The sequence below is a fragment of the Schistocerca serialis genome, chromosome 1, assembly GCF_023864345.2.
Source record: "Schistocerca serialis cubense isolate TAMUIC-IGC-003099 chromosome 1, iqSchSeri2.2, whole genome shotgun sequence".
NCBI classification, from domain to species: domain Eukaryota; kingdom Metazoa; phylum Arthropoda; class Insecta; order Orthoptera; family Acrididae; genus Schistocerca; species Schistocerca serialis.
The window spans coordinates 827,052,381-827,074,783 of record NC_064638.1 but is presented as its reverse complement, the minus strand read 5'-3'; the positions used below and the strand labels follow the sequence as shown (position 1 = coordinate 827,074,783).

Here is a 22,403-nt window from a genome sequence, read left to right as displayed (position 1 = left end):
ACAACTTAGGTCAAGGAAAAGTTTCCTCAGAACATCGGAGAAACTAACAATCACTGATGAAGAAGCCAGGCTGCAACTACAGAGGGCTGAGACATCCCAACTTCCTGACTGGAAAAGAGTTTCAGAATCTTTCCCCTCCTGGTCGTGATGAGAATTGGCCAATCTGGAAATCCTATAATAGGCTGAGGTCAGATCCTGGACTAACCTGGCAAAATGGGGATACATTGAAGAAAACAAAACCCAATGTGACTGCAGGGAAGAACATGCTGTTCAACATAAGCTTCAGTGTTGATCATGTCCATCCAACTGCACGAAAGAAGACCTTAACCAAGCAACGGAAAATGCTCTGAAAGTGGCCAAGTTTTGGTCAAAAATTATATAAATTGCACTGATCTGTCAATAATTGTGTAAACTGTGTTTTATGTATGCTCCTGACATGAGAATATTAATGGGTGAGATCTCTGGAATAAGTAGCAAAGAAGAGATTTGTATATCATGGTCACCTACATTATTTATAATACATCAAAGATAATGTATTACACAAAATAAACAAAAAATGTTAAAGACACCTGAGTTTGAAAGTAGAAGTTCTTAAAATCACAGTGTTGTGTGTATTTATAACTTCCTCTTTCTCAAGGACAGTAGTAATATATATATATATATTAGTAACAGAAGAATAGTATTTACATATCAGTAAGCAAATCAAGAACTGAAGTAGGCAGGCAAACACACACACACAATCTAAAAATGTAGGAGAATATCTATCTGATTGTCTAAATTCTTCATCCAGAAAAAAGGTGGCAGAAGATAAGAAAAAAATGACAATGTGCATAGATGCTGAAGGAAGAGAAACGCTTAAGGAAAGGATTCAGGAGTAATGATCTATTATTATTAGTCAAGCTTCAATCTCCAGTGTAATAGTAGTAGTAATAATAATAATAATAATAATAACAATAAAAGCAAATACAAGGACTTCATTCTTCGTTTATTTGAGAATGAGAGCACTTAGTTACTTCCAGCAAGGATTACACATAATTTCAATCCTCAACAAAACTTTTTCTCACTGAAACCGCCACAAAATGATGAAAGGAAAAAATTATCACTTAGCACACTTTTGCTGGTCATGAAGACAAAATTAGCATCAGGCATGACGTTCTAATTTATTGCTTCTTTACTGCTAAATCTATTCGCAATACAGTTTCCAGAATATATATATATTATCACTGAATGTACCTGTAAAGGTGCGTTTACACTGTCATTTGTATCGGCACATGTATGAAATACATGTATATGTGACTTTGCGACATGTATCGCGACTTGTATGAGTTGACAAGTATCAACCTCATACATGTATGAGCGTGCGTTTACACTGGTTGATATGTATCACTGTGCGATAGCTTTCGACGACGATTTGGAAGATTTCACATTTTTATGTGCTGGTACACTTGCTCTTTTGGAAGATGATAGGAAGAAAAGATGGAGGAAGCGTAGATGGTGGCAGAGAGAGTTTCTCGCGAATTAACGCTAAAGGATGGCGCATATTTTAGAAATTATGTTAGGATGTGTATGGAGGATTTCCGCGGTTTGATATCACTTGTGGCTCCTCTTGTGTCCAAAACCAACACAAACTTTCGGGAAGCGATTCCACCAGAGGATCAGTTGGCAGTAATACTCCATTTTTTGGCCACTGGGGATTCCTCTTGAAACGAAGATTTCATTACAAAACATTTGCATTGTCGCGCGATTGCTAATGCCAACGTCTCACACACGATTGTCGGCATCCGTTGTCAACATTATCACGCGAGGCCGCCGGAATAATAGCAAAAAATTGATATACGTGCCAGATGCATGAAAAAATTATAGAATGTATTACATACTCTGATATATATAAAACTTTTACCTTCACTTCTTGGAATAAAACTTGCACAATAGCCTCGCAAACACGAAGAATAATGTTGCGTATGACACTTTTTGATGTTCTATGCAGATACATTAACGTCGAAACGATAGTCGGCACCTCCAAAACTCAAACAGCCGCCAAAGAGCCTGGTACTACGCATGTGCTAATCGTCAAAATAAGTGGCAGGCGACAAGACGACAGGAAATGATAGTACTGCGCATGCGCGAGTTCTTCAAATGTCGCTCATACATGTCGCGTATATGGCCAAAAAGCGATATACAAAATGTATACGCGACATGTATGAGCTCATGGGTCGGCATACAAGTTCCGTGAATTTTTGTATGAGGTGATGTATCGCGACATGTCAAATTGACATGTCGCTCATACATGTCGCAATACATGTATCCCAGTGTAAACGTACCTTAACATTATATCACTGTATAACATCATAAACATTTAAAAGTGTGAAAGACCAGCTTTTCCTTAAAATAGAGTGCAAATTACATAGTTTATATTCATCCAGTGTTTCCTAATAAGAGCTATTCGGATTTCCAACAAACTATAAGCATAATTTCAAAACTTTCCTTCACTTTTTCTCACCTATCCACTTAAATGCAGATAACATTAAATGCATTAACTAATCATTTGTAAAGTAATCAGACTTTGAAGCTGTTTTATATCGGGTCGCTATAATTAAACTGACAGTATTCCAAGTGCTGCAACACAGGCTGTATACATTGCAGGATGCTGAAAGACCATAAGTACGTTCATTAATCTGTACTCTCACAGAATATGCTGAAAAAAGATATTCCACTTCCTGCCACCAGATGAAAATATGGCACTGTTAACTGTCAGAATGCAGTTTGGGTGCAGACTAGTCTGCAAATATTCATTTCACATGCAACTTGAAATGCCATATCTGCACACAGTAACCACTCCTGGAAATGTGATTATGACTAAATTCCAAAACGCGTCACATGGACAATAAAGTCATTCCTTTCCTGATGTTAAGACTTTTACCATTGTGACCCAATCAGCCTGAATTCAGAACTACTGATTATTATAATAATGGTCACCTGCCAACTGCATGACTTTATGTCACATTTATATTGTTGAAATTAAAACTTTCTCGAAAATTTTGGAATCCCTGGAACCAACATCTTGCCACCAAAAATGTCAGTAACAGCCAAAAATGGTCGAGATTCTCAATTACTGGAATGGATCAACTGTCTATATACATAATTAAGCTTGTAAGAATCCTCAGTGCGGTCGTTCTACTAGTGCCTGGTCAATTTTTATCAACAAGTGTCACTTGCACTCTTTTTCCACTCAAACATGGCTATTTGCCACACACGAGTTTTTTGATAAATATGAGTTCGAAAAGATGCTAATTCTATAATATATTCAATGTAATATTTAACAGGAATTCGTTGATTTGCTGGAGCCTGGTGCCTTGTTCACTTTGAGTGGTTCACATATGTTAATACACTTTTAAACGCAGAATTTAATATTTTGGCTTTCAGTCTGCTGTTATGTCTCCACACACAACTCGTGTACAAGAGACAGAATAGAAGATTTTTATCCTTTCATGGACTTTAGGAAGAAAGGATGATGTGGAAGAGAATGGAAGAACAAAAGGCAAAAAGTTACATAAATAAGGTCAAGTACATCTTGCATAGCCAGTTGCCATTTCCAGGGTTTAGAAGCAGTGGAGATGGGAGAGGGTGATGTAAAAGACCTCCCATAGCACATTACCATTACTTTTATACAGTTCTACAGTTCATCTTTAGCAACGCTATTGAAATGGATTCCCTGCTGTCACTCGGCTGTTACCTGTTCCCTTTCATCTCCAGGTCACATGTTTAATACCTGTCATCTCATTCATACCATTTCTCTTTCCAGTAATCCATATTCAAACACTGAAGGTCTATTTCAAAAATTTAAAAAGCTAAAAATTCATCTGCATTCTTAAGCTACACGTACGCACACAAGTGAAAGTTCTCTCTCTCTCTCTCTCTCTCTCTCTCTCTCTCTTTCTCTTTCTCTCTCTCTCTCTCTCTCTTTTCCATGAAAACTTACCTGCACCAGAGGAGAAGCTGTTTTCTCCAGGGGGATAATGCCCACTGTCTGATTAATGTGCAGGTCTAGCATAAGGATTTCTCGTGCATATAATAGTAGCAAATGGTGTCGTAATGACTGATGGTACTGCAGCTGCAAGCATTCACTTACTGTCATATAATCATCGGGCCTGCATGAAGATAAATATGAATTTTTACTTGTCACATATTTTATTTGAGGGAATCAAGCAAAACAAGTGTAATATGTATGCTATACAATTTTAATGTATTGTTGGAATAGCAAAGAAAGTAGTAACAGTTGTTAGCAGGGTTTGTGTGTGTGTGTGTGTGTGTGTGTGTGTGTGTGTATGTTATTAAAATAAAAGATACACTTTCATCCAATAGTCTTACACTAAACCTGGACATAATATCTCAATTTCCATCAGAATTTTGAGTATTAATACTTTCACTGAATGTAGAGCACTTTATAAGTTATATCCAGGTAAAGTTTTATAAATATGATAGTTGAGTACTTAATTAATAATAGACATGCTTAAAAAGATACAAGACCCACTGAGATGTCATTGAATAGCTCACTGAATAGTATGCCATAAGACAAGACAGCAATAAGTAACAGGTAATAGTTTTAGAAATAGACATTTTCTTAGATATGGCCTAATTAATGAACCTGATTAGATTAGGTATGTAAATCCTTAGTAACAGGTAAACTGTAGTGAATAACATTGTTTTGGGATCACGAGCAGCAGGATAAATTCTCAAAATTACTACCACTGAAACTTCTATGGTTGAATATTTTGAAATAAAAGTTGTTTGGCTCTTTATCTGCATTGTCTTAGGGGATTCTGTCAACAGTAACAGTGCACTTTTCTTAAATAAAGTAATAAATAGTTCCTGATGTATAAATCAGATTAAACAACATTAGGTAGAATATAAGCAATATAAGCACATAGGCACAGTAATACAAATGTTCACATACTACAATTTCTAAAGTCCAATAATAAAAATAATAAATTTTGTTTTGTCACACGCTGAATGCAGACAGGCCATTAATCTCATTAGCGAAATTAAGTGGATTTAAACATTTCAAGCCCCTAATATAATCACAGAAGAGACTGAGTAGCACCGTGGTGTAGTGGTTATGATACTAACCTGTTGCGCGAGTTCAAAACTCACCTTGACTGTAAAATTTTAATTTCTATATTCAGTTCAAGTACATTCTAGAAGTATCCACAAATAGCAAGAATCATTGTACTGGAATGTTCTGTAGCCATATATACACTGTATGTGTTCTGGCTGGTGGCAGTTTGCTCCATGCTCTTGTATGTGCAAGTGCTGAATAAACTTTCGTTAAGTGAAGTTAGTGTTCATCATTCATCTAATTCACCTTCTTCTATGTGAAATTATTCTGGTGGAGGCACTGGGTATTGGAACATGTGATGACGCACACTATCAACGACACAGTTGCTCCCATCAGGCCACGACAGAGCCGCCATTTACGTGGCGAGAAACCAGAGTTCGAGCCATATTCAACAGATCGCAATCTATCAGAGACAGAAGAAGAAGAGGACGTTGCAATGACAGCAACTGTGTGCCACCACATGAGACATCCTTCCGGGTTCTCTGGAGACGATGTCCAAGATCCTAACAAGTGGCTGAAGGTATATGAGCGTATAGCCTAATTTAACAAATGGGATGACACCGTGTGTTTGGCTAACGTATTTTTCTACTTGGACGGCATTGCCAGGCAATGGTGTGAGAACAATGAGGTGAAGTTTACAAGCTAGGAAGTATTCCAGGCAGACACACAATGACAGAAGTGCAAGACTTAAGATAAATTAAAGTGCAGGGTACAGTGTCCTACATTCAGACGTCTTGGAGCTGTGTAAAATAATGAATGAAGGAGGAAGATAAGATTGCACATCTCATGAATGGTGTTGTTGAGGACATGTATCAAGCCCTACTCCTGAAGGAGGTTTCGAAAGCAGATGACTTCATAAAATGATGCAAGTATATCGAGACAACGCATCAAAAAAGAATTACATCCAAGAAGTATGAATGGCTTCCAAATGTCGTATCAATGTCTGTGATGGAGGAAGCAACTGATTTCACAAACGTTCTTCATCAGATAGTGAGAGAGGAAGTTCAGAAGGCACTTGGATTGCAGGGCGAGCAAAAAACCGACATGCTCCAAGAGGTCATAAGGGAGGAAGTGGAACAGACATTGAACCCAATCTCTTGCCCTTCATTTCCCTTTAAAATGGTGAAAAATTCAGACCCAGGTGGAGTTACATTTCTACAATACTGGATGAGGAATCTGTTTGGGTACCAAGGAAGACTGATGTCTGGAGGACCCTGGACAACCAACCAATATGTTTCCACTGTGGGCGACCGGGACACGTGGTGCGCTATTGTCGAGAAAGGTGTCGGATATTTGATGTTGATGACGCACATGCCAGAATACAGCAGACCAATCTTAGCCAATGCCAACTTTGGGACGATGAAGATGAACAAGAAGATGTGGGTGCAGGACAACATAGGTCACCATCGCCACAAGCTAGCCGCTGGAGACGATGCTCCCCAACACACCGATCAACCTCTCCATCGCCGTTCGGAAGCTCCAACTGATCACCTAGCCACCACAACCTGGTAAACTAAAGGGTGCGACCTTCCTTGGAGATGAGGCTGCCGAAGAGAAAAATCCTCCACCGTCGATCACTACAAAAATGATACGAAACAACGTCGATATCCTCATGGATGACCGACCAGCCCAAGCTCTTGTGGACTCTGGAGCATCATATTCAGTCATTTTGGAGAAGTACCATAGCCAGTTGCAAAAAACCATATTCGTCAATAATAAAACATCTGTGCTGAAGGAGACTAATGGGAAGTACGTAAAACCTACACGAAGATGTTTCATTCGTGTGGGTATAAGTGTCCATACACAGCCCTTAGAATTCATCATCTTAGAAGAGTGTAATCATGACACCATCCTTGGATGGGACTTTTTGAAAGCTTCTCAGGCAATTGTAGATTGTGGACGCTCGAAGATTATGCTAGACGAGATGAGATACTGTGGGCAGGAAGATGCGCATCTAAGTGTGTGGAGACTATATGTGCTGGATGAAGTGATCATTCCTGCAGTCAGCACTAGAAAGGTAACTGTCATGTGCCATGCCATGTATCAACCCATGGATCTCGTAGTGGAATGTAAGAGAAGCACACCACTGAAGAATAACTTGGTCATCCCAGCCTCTGTCATCTCATTTAAGAACTGATTCGGTGAATTGTGGACAGTTAACTGTCACCGAGAACCGCAGATCCTTACAAGACTCATGTGCGTAGAAAACACTGAGACATTAATTGAAGAACTGCTGAGTGTCATAGAAACCTCCCATGCCAAATCTGTGGGCGAAATTAGCCCTACCACTACCAGACAAGATCTACTAGCTCGACTATCACCAGATCTCACTAAGGAACAACAGAAGAAGGTACTTGCCATTCTTCAAGAGTTCTCTGAATGCTACAATCCACAGGTGAAGAGCAAATTAGACAAATCGATAGTGAAGCACCAGATTAGCACTGGAGACCATTAACCAATAAGCCAGAGAGCATACCGTATGTCAGCAATGTAACGTCAAATAATATGCAACGAGGTAGAGAAAATCATGAAGAATGACATCATTCATCCTTGGTGTTGATTACAGGAGGCTAAATAAGATAACTAAAAAGGACGTTTACCCTCTTCCACGAAATGACAATATACTAGATTGTCTGAAGGGGGTTAAGTTTTTCTCAACCATGGACATGTACTTGGGATTCTGGCAAATTGAAGTAGATGAGGCTGATCGTGAGAAAACTGCATTCATCACCCTTGAGGGCCTGTATGAGTTTCAGGTAATGCCGTTTGGTTTATGAAATGCACCAGCAACTTTTGAACAGATGATGGATAATCTTCTAAGGCACCTGAAGTGGACGATGTGTCTTTGTTATTTAGATGACTTTATAGTGTTCTATGAGACATTGATGAACATATAAAAAGACTGATGGCAGTTCTTAAGTGTCTCCAACAAGGTGGATGAAACTCCAAGAAATTGTCTCTTTGGAGCAAAATAAATCAAAATACTTGGACACCTTGTGTCAAACGAAGGTGTGCAGCCAGACCCAGAAATGGTGAGATCTATAACAGAATTTCCTATTCGTAAAAGTATTAGAGATGTGAGAAGCTTCCTCGGATTATGTTCTTATTACCGTCTTTTTATCAAAAACTTTTTTATGAAAGCCAGGCCACTCCAGGGGGTTGTTAAAAGCTGATGCTAAATTTATCTGGGGTGGTGCTCAACAAGTCCATGCAAGGGTGTCCATGCAAATTCCATTGAACGACTGGTAAAATACATCAGAGCAGACCACTGCACATTTTCCTAAGTCTCCCTGAGCTACAATGTGAAATATTTCTAAGTGTTGTGCCTGTCATCATGAAAAAACTTTTATGAGAAAAGATGGCCGCCAAGTGAGATCACAGGTATTTTCTTCGGCCGCTAAAAGAACTTATTTAAGAGGAAATAGTGTCAAATGTAAATTTCCTTTGTTTTGTGTACTTGCTGTAGTGTCCGTTCTTGTCACACAACTGATTATTAGCATCCCAGCAGAGCTTGTTCTTGAAAAAACTTGTTCTTTAGCTGAAGTCCCGATAATCGCTACATAACCTGAAATTTTGAGTGACATAAACACAAAAAATTCTCTTTAAGTTTTCTTGATAGTGCAAAATTCATTTAAAAAAGACAGCTACTAGTTTCATCAGTGTCTATTGTCATAATAAAAGTGTAATTAAACATTTCCAAATTGTATTTTACTAACACATTTTGTATTGTTTACTAGTTAGATAGACGCGATCTAGGCCTAAATTTTTCAAGTTAATAACATTTAAAAACCTGACCAAACACGCTACATAACGCAACTTCTCTATAAGCAAAGTAATTACAAATTCATTCTTGTGTCATTGTACCTCTAAATCAGTACAAAAAACAACAACCACCACACAAGACCTTTGTGTCGTTTTTGGTTTCCACACAGCCAATCTCGTGTCCTTGACAAATTTAAAACATTCTTTAAACTTAATTATTCTTTCAAAACTGACCACGAGTCAGAAATGTGGTAACTGTTATAGGGTAGTGAGTAGAGGGATTTGTTGCCAATCTTGTAGGAAATATTTTCACTGGGTGGGGTGGGGGTGGGGGGATCAGCAGAAGGGGGGGGGGGGATGGATGGGGAGAACAGAAGAGGTTCTCTCCTGTAACTGCAAAGTCTGCAATAGGAACATTTTGATTGGGGAACATGAAAGGAAAATCAAGTGGAGAAGAGCCTCAGGTTGAATGAGGAGCAGAAAATGTGCAGCACACTTCAACTGAGGCCAAGAAGCCTGGGAATGTACAAAGTCTTAGGAAGAAGAAAGTGCTGCTGCTAGGTAGTAGCAATGGGCGAGGTGTAGGTCCTCAGTTACAGGAAAGTTTAGGGGTAGCGTACCAGGCCACCAGTATCTTCAAGCCAAATGCAGGGCTAAGTCATGTGATAGAGGACCTAAGATCTTTACGTAAGGACTTTACAAAAGAGGACCACGTAGTGATAGTGGGTGGGGCAGGATACAGTTTGGACATAGGTGGTGACCTGGACAAGATAGCTTCCCTCACTCATGGCACCAACGTACGCTTTGTTGAGCTGTTCCAGCGTCATGATCGAGCACACCTTGATGGAACTGTGAGGCAAATCAATGTGGGGTTAGGGATGGCTCTGAGGATAGCCAAATTTGCTCATGTTTCTCTGGTGCCTGTCGGGACTATCATCAGATGGGGTTTCACTAGGCATGGCCTACACCTAAACAGGACTGGGAGGGGAAGATTGGTACAGCTGATTCATGAAATTACAGGAGGTGGATCTCAGGCCACACAGTCAAATATCTGTTGTCGTAGGTCATAAAAGTAGGTCTTTTTTTAGGATGAATCTAGACAGCAGGTTCCCCTGCCTAAGGAGTATCTCCAGCAGTTTAAAAAATACTGAAACAATCACTCACAAGATTGATTTTAACACTTCAAATATCACACATACCAGATGTCATGAAGAAAAACAAACCATTGAAAAGAGTAACATGGGGCATTTCACAGACTTAACAATCCTCTATCAAAACATGCAGTCAAAAAAAAAAAAAAGAGAGAGAGAGAGAGAGAAAGAAATACAACTATTAGAAGTTGAGCTCCGATCTTTGAACTGCACAGTAGTTTGTATTACTGAGCACTGGTGTAGACACACATAAATCCAACATGTGGTATTATCATTGTATGAAAGGGCAAACTCTTACTGCAGAACTGCTTCAAGGGATGGAGGATCATGCATTTATATCAGAAAAGGAACACAGTTCAAATCAAGACATGACCTCAGTACAGTAAGTGAAGACAAGCACTTTGAATATCAGCTGTTGAATTAACAGGGCTTGATATCACCAATAAATTAATCATTTTGTGTGTGTATAGATCTCCCAGTGGTAGCATGGACACTTCTTTCAATACATTAACAGAAGTTCTAGATAAAGTCTCAAGTACAAAGATCAACATAATTCTGTGAGGGGACATTAACATCAACACTAAAACCATAAATGAATCCAGCAGCACCTTCATAAACAACCTTCAAAGTTTTGGCATGTCTCTATTGGTCAATAGTGCAACAAGGGTAACTACAATGACTGCATCATTAATTGACCATGTGGCCACAAATATGGACAGGGAAAAATGTGATGTTGCTGTAAAAGATCTCTGACTATCAGACCATCTCTGTCAAATAACAACAGTAAAGTCAGGCATCGAACCATTCCCTAAACTACAAGCTTACAAACAACCCTAAACAGAAATCAAAATAAAAGACTTTTTAAAAGAACTAAAAAGACAAAGCTGAGATGCAGTATATAAGGAAACCAATGTGAATATGAAATTCTCTGAATTCTCCACATTGTTTATATTGACTTTGAAAAGGCATTTCAAAAAGTATGCATGTCTGTATCAACATCTCACAAAAACAGATGGATAAATGACAATGTTAAATTCAATGTAGATGACACCTCTATAGACTGTGTAACAAATGCAGAATTTCTAGGAATGAATATTGATTCACAGTTGAAGTGGTGTGAAGACACAAAGATACTTGCAAACAGAATGTCATCAGCATGTTATGCCCTTAGAATCCTATGATCAGTGTGTAACATGCAGTGTCTTTTAGTTATATGTTATTCACGTGTACACTCAGTTCTTAGCTATGGCATTCTTTTTTTGGGAACAAATGCACAAAATATGAACACAATTTTCAAACTCCTGAAAAGAGCCATAAGAATAACAGCCAAAAATACTAGTGGAGCTCATTGTAAAGATCTGTTCAAGACACTGGTGATTTTAACTGCTTCATGTGAATACATTTACCAGTCAGTTGTACACATCAAAAATAACATTGGTAATTACTGCACAAACAGCTCTGTCCATGACCAAGCAACAAGAGATAGACTCAACTCATATTTACCAAGAAAAAATAAAACATAAAACTCAAAACAGCATTTTCTACCAAGGAAAAAAATTGTACAATAAATTACCAAAACAGATTAAAGAAATTGCAAAAATACACTTATTTAAAAAGGCAGCTAAAAAGTACCTGTTATGCAATACATTTTATACACTGAAGGGTTACTTAGATAAAAGAGAGTAGGGGTTTGATAAAAAATGTTATACAAATAAATAAATAATAATAATAATGATTATAAACCATCCAACATTCCACATAACACCTTCACTTTAAGTTTTTTTCCTTCTTTTTTCCTTTCTAGAAATACTTACCCCCAAGCTAGGCATATCACAATACTAACACCTCTTCCTCTTTCTGAGCGCCCAACATCTCACTCATCATGGAGGGATGCTAACTCAGTTTTTCAGGATAGCAAATGGGAAGTTGCGATACATAAAATGGCCCAGAGATCACCAGTGTGTGTGTGTGTGTGTGTGTGTGTGTGTGTGTGTGTGTGTAGTGAGTGAAGTTTTATGAAACAATGTGTTTATAGAGTGTGCAGTGACTGATAGTGATATATGGGTGAACAATGTGACATTACATTATTTAATAAGTTATTTGTAAAAAAAGTACTGTATACCATGAGTAAATCTAATTATTGTCTCTAACTAGAAGTCTGTAAATATATGTGTATACAAATTACATTAAACATTGTATACAAATTAGCTTATTTTAAATTGGTCTAAACTTGTAAATATTTTGACGTGTCCTGTATCCTTGTAAAATGAGATCTACAGATGAATAAAGTTACTACTACTACTACTACTACTATTCCTGAAAGCATATGGCACCATCACTGCCCAGATCAGAACAGATCCTGCCACTCCAATCCCATCCAAACAAGTGCAAATGAGGAAGAGGGCTGCCTCCTTTTTACAAGTTTGGTCCACATATCATGCTAATCCCAAGAAATTATGCCGCTTAACAAGTGATCACCAGCCTCACTTACAATCTTAAAACTAAATGCATCATCAGAAGCACACAAAAAATCTGGATAAAACAGCATATTACATTGACTCTACATTAAGTAGCTTGCCCCCAAATTAAATTTGAATAAATACATATTTTAACTGCAGTGTCAGTTTCAGTATTTGCTTTCTGTGCCTTGAATAATAATTTCTTGCAGGAAATTGTCTTCTGCTGCAATCAGAATTTTCACTGCTGCAATCAGAAGTCAAGTATCTCTAACAATATTTAAATTAAGGGCAAAACAAAGCAAAATACTGGATAATGAACTATAACTGACAAATTTCTAGTTCTTATAATCCAATTATTGTTGTGTGTGAACTTTTGCCACCACATGCTACCATGTTCATCATTTAAATGCCTTGGTTTATCAATTAATCTAACTTAAATTAAGGATCCAATTAAACTGCCTCTCACTGGTTAGTTACACATGCAATCAAACATGTATCTAGCTTAATCTACACATATTGATGATCACTATAAACTGTATGGTTTGTGCTGCATGTGCAAAAACATGTACAATGCTGTAAACTTTTTGTGAGCACTTCCGGACTAAGTAGACATCATGTCCACACAGGGTGCAGAGTTTGATAGTTACAAATGCTCCCAGCCTCACCATACAGGTTAAGCACATCTCTCCTGAACACAGTCTTCTTCGATCCCATCATAATGTCATACTGCATTATCACAGCATGCTCCTTACTCAGTGGCACACCACATTACTCCAAACCAGCACACCAATTCACAGACGTTAGACAAACACAGGTAGCATGTCTTGTGGCAATACTGTGTTTGCTGTCCCACCTTGAAAATGTGTGGCATTCAGTTGTGTAAGTGTCACATGCAAAACAGATGACAAAAACCCACAAACAGCTTCCTGCTCTCAACTGTTATATGGTTTTGGTTATCGTGACCATTGTTCACTGGCTAGGCAGATGTAGGTCTAGAGGAAGATGTGAAAAAAGTGTGTGTGTGTGTGTGTGTGTGTGTGTGTGTAAAAGGTGGGGGAGAGGCAAAGACAAAAATGAGAGAGGAAATGTGAAAAATATGGTCCCAGTACAAGCTAGCAGAACAGACCATACATAAACATGGTCACTGTCTTCTCTGGGAACTGCAGTCCAAAACTAGAGGCATGGGGCAGGGAGGGAAAGGAAAAGGAATACCAGGGCAGGTGTCGGGGAGGTGGTGGTGTGCTGCTCATGGGAGTGTGCAGTGTCATGCTGTGAACAGGCTGTTGGCCTGCTAGTACTGGGAGCTTGCACTGGTGGTGGCAGATGGGGAAGGAGAGAAGTAGAGAAGAGGAAAGGATTGCATGGGTGTGTTGGTGGGGGGATAGAGGCATGTGTGAGATTGGAGAGCGAACGCGGAAAAGGACGGAGGCAAGTGGAGGATAAAGAATAGTGAAGGCTCAGCTAGGAGTGTTATGGAAATGAAGGGTATGCCACAATGAGAATCCCAACATAGTAACTGAGGAAAGTTGGTGTTGTTGGAAAGAAGGCAAATGGCATGTGCTGTGAATCTGTCATTGAAATCAGGCATACCATGTTTCAAGGGATGCTCACGAACTGGGAGGTCCAGCTGTCTCTTGGCCACATTTTGGAGGTTGCCATTCATGAAGACACAGCCTGTTAGTGGTCACACATATGTACAAAGCCACACAATAGTTGCCAAACCATACAGTTGCTTTCAAATGTCATCCTGCTTTTGCCGAGGTAGGAAATGTCTGTGACAGGATTGGAGTAGATGGTAAAAGGAGGGTGAAGGGAACACGACTTGCATCTAGATCTACTACAGAGGTATGAGCCTTGGGGCAAAGGGGTGGGAGCAATAGTGGAACAAGGATGGACAATAATGTTGCTTCTTTGGGTAGGTGGTGGCATACAACTGTGGGAGGGGTAGGGAGCATAATGGGAAGGATACTTCTCATTTCTGGACACAACAAAAGGTAGTCGAAACCTTGGCAGAGAACTTTGTTCAATTGCTCCAGTCCAGGGTGACACTGAGTAACAAAGGGATGGAAGCAGGCAATCAGTGGGTGTGTGGAGGACAGTCGTGACAGGGAAAAGGTGCAAAAGATCTGTTTTTGAAGAAAATGGGGTGGGTAACTTTGGTCTGTGAAGGCTTCAGCAAGATTCGCAGCATATTTAGAGAATGAATGCTTATCACTGCAGATGCAACAACTGCAGGTGAACGGACTGTTTAGAAGGGAGTTTTTGGTGTGGAATGAGTGGCAGCTGTTGTAATGGAGGTATTGTTAGCAGTTGGTAGGTTTGGTGTGGATGGAGATACTGATGAAGCCATCAGTGAGGTGGAGGTTGATATTGAGGAAGGTGGCTACTTTCTACTCACTATGACCAACTACATCCTCACATATAACCACTTCTTCTTTAATGGCATCATCTACAAGTGGAACTTTATGATCTGGACCACAGGTGAGGAGACACTATCTGCATTCCTCCAGAACCACTACACATCTTGTCTCCCATTCACTTCACCTGGTTCCTCTTAGCTCAACAATCCACCTTCCTTGATGACAACTCCCACCTCTCAGATGGCTGTCAATAGATATGTGACATGGGAAAACCATTAAGACAACATTTAACTGAAAAATGAGTAAGATGGAAATGGAGACACATTATTTAAAAATTGAAGGGCCCGATACCGAAGTGATACAAGCAGCACAAGTAAGAAGTTCACAGATGCGCTGTATGTGTTACCTCTGTTCATATGAAAGTACTACAGTTGCAACTCTGTTCTCTGTTGCTCTCCGTTCACACTACACATGTTCTATTTGGCATCCGTGGTTTGTACTGAAATGCAAAGTGACTAAGCACACTGCTAACTTTGTGTAGAAGTATTCTTAACAAATTTTCATTTCATTGTCAGTATGGATAAAGGTTAGTTGTAAAATATTAAGTGAAATGCTTTTAACACCTAACGTTTCAGACACCAGCAGTATCTGCAGACTAGGTATATGTACATTTGAACTACTACAAGAAGTTACAACCACAACCTCAGGTCAGTTAGACAAAGAGGTAGTTACTGTCACAACATTTAACTTTTCTTAATAACACTATTGATACAACTTATTATGCAGCACCTGCATAAACTTACATCAGGCATGAAACATCTAATTCACATGCACTCAGTCACATATTTCAAGGACTTTTTTGTTAGGAAAATACAGACATAACAGATGAGAAGGAAATATACAAACATTTACTACCATTCCCTTATGTGTGCTTCAACTACAGCTAAACACATATTAACACTGACCCCAGTAATAGTAAACTGCCTGTTTAAAACCTGTCCCTCCTGTTGACGGAATTCATAATGTACTGCACCTGATGATGTTGATATTTCAACCACCGATGTTTCAGTTCTTTACAGAAACTAAAGAAGCCGAGGAAGAACATGTATGTAGGACTCCAGAAGACATAAATATGAAGTAGCAAAGCTGAATGTGAAATGCTAGAAAATCCTGCATGGATATGACCAAAAAAAAAAAAATCTGCAAGGCAAATGAAGCCTTCAACCAAAAATGTAGATATAAGTGTAATGACGAAGATTCTGAAAAACAAGAGCAGGAAATATTTGCAGATTTTTGAACACTTAGTCCTTAGATATTTCAGATAATTTTTCTGGCAGGCTTGTTGAACTCAAGAAGTGATAACACAGAGGAGGGAATACAATATGCACAGTAAGGAAACACAGCACAACAATAAAACTTAATGGCATTAGAACCTGCAAAGAGTTCTTGTGAAAGACAATAGATATCTTCGATACCCATTTCAGTCAAGCATTAACCATAAATCCTTCAGTGGGATATCATCTATAGACCAGTGTGAGACACATGCCTCCATACAAATTACCATAAAGCAAACTGCAAACTGTTGAACAGCATATTATATCAGGTCATTTTCCACACATATTTCACATTACAGCAAGCTTCAAAATTCAAACAGAAACTACCTCCAGGTAGCTTCAGCATTGCCATCATCTACAAACTTTACAGAGAATTGTCTCAAAAAAGAAATGAAGAATCTGTGAAAGGATTACCATACTGATAAACCTTCAACACATGATTTAATCTGAGTTTTCACCATCCTAGTTCTGACACTTGTGACTAATGTGACAAGTATAATTATCAGTTGCAGTGCTCCCAGAATGAATTTTTCACTCTTCAGCAGTTTGTGCACTGCTTCAGTTACATGCCGATCACATATGTTAAAGGGGGTTATACGATTTGAAATTTTTAAGCTACCCTTAAACTGAAACTTCCTGGCAGATTAAAACTGTGTGCCGGACCGAGACTCGAACTCGGGAAGGTAGGAGACGAGGTACTGGCAGAAGTAAAGCTGCGAGGACGGGGCATGAGTCGTGCTTGGGTAGCTCAGTCGGTAGAGCACTTGCCCACGAAAGGCAAAGGTCCCAAGTTCGAGTCTTGGTCCGGCACACAGTTTTAATCTGCCAGGAAGTTTCATATCAGCACACACTCCGCTGTAGACCGAAAATTTCATTCTACCCTTAAGCTACCTGTACACCAGTCATTCTTTTAAGACCAGAAGCATGCAGGGTGTACCAGCAAGAAGGGTATCAGGATTTTACAGAGCACAGAAACAAGGCAGAAGAGGAAATGTATATCATCTATATACCAGTGTGAGAGACATGCCACCATACAAATTACCATAAAGCAAACTGCAAACTGTTGAACAGCATATCATCTTTGGTGAAAAAGCTTACTGAGAAGAATGCTGAAGCAGCAGTTGAAGAGTATGAAGAGTGTTTAAGGGGTGTTCATGACATATTGGACCGTGAACAAGATTGAGCTATGCTTACTACAATAAATTCATACTAAAGTAGTTTATTAACATGTGACTTATGAAATGTGGTAGTCTGGAAACTCATATTTTTCTGACCTTGTCAAGTAATATTTCTTGTTATAACAATCATTGTTGCACTTATATTAATTTTACACTGAATGATATTCACTCAAAACAATAAAAGTGTCTTTAGGCTCTTGTACAACTTTTAACAATTGTTGCAGATTCACTTCTTTCATTCGCGAGAGAAATTTACAGGTATCATAATACCATACTGCAAAACTTGGTTGTCACTGAGTTGCAGATGGGAAATATGTCCAGCCAACAAGAATGGTATCAATTACAAAACACAGCCCTTCAGAACGAGATTTTCACTCTGCAACGGAGTGTGCACTGATATGAAACTTCAAATGACTCACGCCCCGTCCTCACAGCTTTACTTCTGCCAGTACCTGGTCTCCTACCTTCCAAACTTCACAGAAGCTCTCCTCCGAACCTTGCAGAACTAGCACTCCTGAAAGAAAGGATATTGCGGAGACATGGATTTGCCATAGCCTTGGGGTTGTTTCCAGAATGAGATTTTCACTCTGCAGCGGAGTGTGCGCTGATATGAAACTTCCTGGCAGATTAAAACTGTGTGCCGGACCGAGACTTGAACTCGGGACCTTTGCCTTTCGCAGGCAAGTGCTCTAGCAGCTGAGCTACCCAAGCATAACTCACGCCCCGTCCTCACAGCTTTACTTCTGCCAGTGCCTCGTCTCCTACCTTCCAAACTTTACAGGGGTGTGAGTCATGCTTGGGTAGCTCAGTTGGTAGAGCACTTGCCCACGAAAGGCAAAGATCCCGAGTTTGAGTCTCGGTCCGGCACACGGTTTTAATCTGCCGGGAAGTTTCACAGCCCTTCAGATTTGTCAATTTTATTTTCCAGAATATAGTCATTATGTTATTCTCAGATGGGACTTCTTGCAAGCATCCAAACAGGCATAGACTGCAGAAGATACTGCAGAAGATCAGCGCTCCAGATCAATGAAGCTATTTCAACAAGCACACAACACAAACATTGCTGTGGACAGTTGTCTGTCATCGAAGACATTGTTATCCCACTGTTATCAACAAGACAAATTCCAGTCATCAGGCAAGGTGCTCTGTTGAACTGTGACTGCAAAAAGCTACTCATGCTCACAAAAAAAAATTTACATGTCAGTGATGATCATAAGCAATGTAGATGGTTAAAGAGAACTTTGGATCACTAACTGACAAGAGCACCCACAACTCACATGTAAAGATGTGTGCTTAGGACAGCAGAACCAGTCCACTACAGGTAACTTAGTGTCACTGATGAAGAATTGTGCTCCACTACTCACAATGACAATGCAAAGGAGGAAGCTACTATCAGAGTGCCAGTAGTATCCAGAATGGAGACAACACAAACCAAGTGGCACATGGTAAAACACTCTACCAACATTGGGGATCATCCATAAGCACTCGTGTAAGTTGTCACCAGTTGAATGACACATTACCTAGTAGGAAATGGAGAACATGCTACAAGATGATATCACTGAACCTTCAGAGAGTCCTTGCTCCCCTCCTGCAGTTTTGTGAAGAAGGATGGTACACGATGTTTCCCTGTTCACTACCGATGACTGAACAAAAAACACAAAACGGCCTACACACTCATGACACCCTACACTGCTTGAAAGGAGTAAGGTATTTCTCAACAATTGGTGTGAAGACAGGCCACTGGCAAGTTGAGGTCAACCAGGCTGACTCAGAAAAGATTGCCTGCATAACTCCTTGTGGCCTCTATAAGCTCGAAGTTGTGACAGTTGGACTGTGTAACACTCTAGCCAACTTCAAACACATGACAGACAACACGCTTAAATGGATGACATGTCTTTGTCATCTGAATAATGATGTTTTTTTGAAGACTTCTGAAGAACATCTAAGCCACGCAACAACTATGCTGAAGTGTGTTCAGACTGCAGGCCTCGAGCAATATCTGAAAAAATGCCTCTTCGTCAACCTAGAATATAAAATCTTGGGCACTTAGTAAACAGTGATAAGAGTCCATCATAATCCAGAGAAAATACAAACAATCACATATTTTCTGACTCCTTGGCACATTTATGGTGTGAAAAGTTTTCTTGGAAATGTGTTCATACAGTCGTGATTCATAAATAGGTTCTGTATCAAGGCACAACCCTTGCAAGAACTACTGAAGGGAGACACTAAATGTTCCTCGAATAAAATGCAAAAAAGATCTTTTCTTGTCCTTAAGGAGGCACTAAAATATTATCCAGTCCTATATTCTGAATACAAATACTCTGTGTCTGACATATTTCTGTGGTGGGGTCAGTGTTGTCGGGGTGCAGCCAGCCACACTTTACAATGTGCTGCACATATCTAAATAACAGGCAACACAGCAAGCACGTGGTGCTTGAGAAGGAACCACTACTGGATGGCAGCTGACCCCTACCATTCGACTTGCTGAAATGTCAATCACAAAGTAATTTTATCGGAGTATAGCACTGTATGATGAGAACACCACAATGGAACTTCACACCAACACTAGCAGTTATGAAATACATGTTTTCTGGTACAAATTCAGGATACAGCTGAAAAGCTGATTGTTATGCTTGCAGATTATACTTCCAAGTCTGAGAGGTATTATTCACCAACTGAGAAAGAATGCCAAGCATTTGTTCCATCAACAAGCTCTGGTCATATTTATTTGGCAACATTGTGATGAATCACCATTCTCTATGATGGCTGACTAACCTGAAGGATCCATCAGGTGAACTGTTGAGATGTGCACTGAGGCTTCAGGAATATTATCCAGGGTGTATACGCGGACAAGGAAAAAAAAATCCCGGATTTTTCCCGGATTTCCCGGTTAAAAATACACTTTCTCCCAGGTGAAAACACACTTTTTCCGTGTTAAGTGACAGTATACTTTTCCTTATCAATCCTTCGAATGGTTATGATTTCACACACGGGCGTAGAATTTCGCGGCACTTTAGAAAACGAAACTCAGAGAAAAAGACACGTTTTGAAAATGTCTTTGATGTGCAGCAACATGTACGTTGTGTATTTTTGTATTATGAAAGTATACGTTGGAATTCCACCAAACACATGTTACTTTCAGAGTCATTGAAATCGAGACTGCGATGCGCTTTTGTAAGCCAGTCATAGCTCACGTTACGTGATCTCGCCAGCAGATGACAGCATAGGAGACGTGTTACTACAAGAAAAGAAAAGCTTTCACATATAATATTGGTCCCTGAGGTTAATAAGCTGCAATTGAAGCTAAGCTTTCGCATACAATGTTGATCATTTTTGCCCGTGTTACACTAAGACATAACACACAAATGTGCCAGTAAAATTTTTAGTAATGACATAAATGTCTGTTCTTCAGGGTTCGAAATTCTTCTCAACGGCTCATCATCAAAGAGTTGATTTTTAAATGAGAGTCAAACGCTCTGTGATTTTAGAAATTCATGGTACATATTCGCACATAGTTCAACTTACGCAAAAGGATATTTTCAAACCACTATTCGCAATATTTTCCCGCGACCTGTTAGAAATAGGTTCGTTCCAGCAATTGCCAGAGAGCGCAGATAACAGGCGACACCGCGCTTATGCAGCTATCCTGACATAGGAAGCCCGTATGTACGTGCGTGTAAAACATTGAAAGATCATACGTTATGTCCTAAAAGAAATAAGACATCAGAGAATACTCCAAGAGCATCGGAATTTCGTTAACCATACAAAAATGTGAGCATTTAAAGTGCAAACTTAAAGTGCACATTCGTATGTCCAGATTCCTCGACCTGATATTAAGCTTTTCAGTGTGGATTCGGGATGTAAATTTTCTTGGAGCACCAGTACTGTTTTATATCATGTTTGGTTCTTTATTATGGCATAATGGCATACGTGCTAGGAGATGAAAACGGACACTTGGAATGCAGTGAACAGTTGAAACTACCCAGTACTGTGGAGTTAAACATTTTGTTTCAAATACATTAACTGCCTCTGCGGAAAATGGTAATAAAAGTCAAATTTCTTTAGCAAACAGACAAAAATAACTTCATTGTTCTGCAAGGCGATTAATGCTTGGCTGGCAGAAAGGTGGAAATAAAATAAAATCTGAAACTAATTACATAGTTTAGCCTTCCGTAATTATATGAATGTATTTAATTCGCTTCATATCTCCCGGCCACATATATCCGTTTTGTTTTCATTTGACGTGGGAGTAAATGAAGGGGAAATAGCAAAATCACTAAATGTAAACACAGGTCACATGAAGACTACCCACTATAACTCAGACTGTTCTGCGCATCAGCCCCGGATCTAAGATATTTGCGAACCGGATTAATACTAAAAAAAAAAATCGAATTTTCAACAGTACGTTCATGTTGTAGCGCACATCTTTCTGAAAAGTCTGAAACATAAAACATGTGTGTTAGAGGAAATTTAAGGCATATTATTTGGTCTTAATTGTGCCAAAGTGTAGTGCCACGCGTCTTCATAAAGCATTCTTCTACCGCACGTCACTGTAAAGAAAGTACACATATCTTCAACCCTTAGCTCCTAGCATTTTTTTTCCTTCTAATCTTGCTACAGCTTTACATGACAAGCTTTCCTTTCTGCAAAAGAATCTATTACCTCATCAAAGTTCGTCAAACATTTTGCTACATGAAAAATCGAAATGTCATTATCTAATACTGAAAAAGCTGTTAACACAAATAATACCCAAGACTGGTGTGGTTTCTCAATCTGATTATGTCTATTTTGTCACTGTCTGCTAGATAAAACAAAATAGGCCTTTCTAATATTCCAGCAATTTTGTAACACACACCAAATAAACGAGACTTTTTTGGCACAAATGGCCATTTTTATAACACGACAGAACATAATTCACGAAGTACCAATATCAAATGCCTGTTAGGCCTACTACAAGCAAAAAGCTTTATGTTAGGCAATAGTTTCACATTTCATTCATATGCACCAGTTTCTCAAGCATGAGATCGAAAAGTAGTATTA

At 39.2% G+C, this 22,403-nt stretch overlaps 1 protein-coding gene across 1 annotated transcript in view; it reads right to left on the bottom strand.

Annotated features, from left to right (window-relative positions):
• LOC126484602 (WD repeat-containing protein 11-like) overlaps positions 1-22,403 on the bottom strand; it is a 208,359-nt gene that overhangs the window by 126,168 nt on the left and 59,788 nt on the right. The window contains exon 7 of the mRNA XM_050108172.1: positions 3,980-4,148. Coding sequence (XP_049964129.1) covers positions 3,980-4,148 — 169 coding nt within the window. The remainder of the gene's footprint in view (positions 1-3,979; positions 4,149-22,403) is intronic.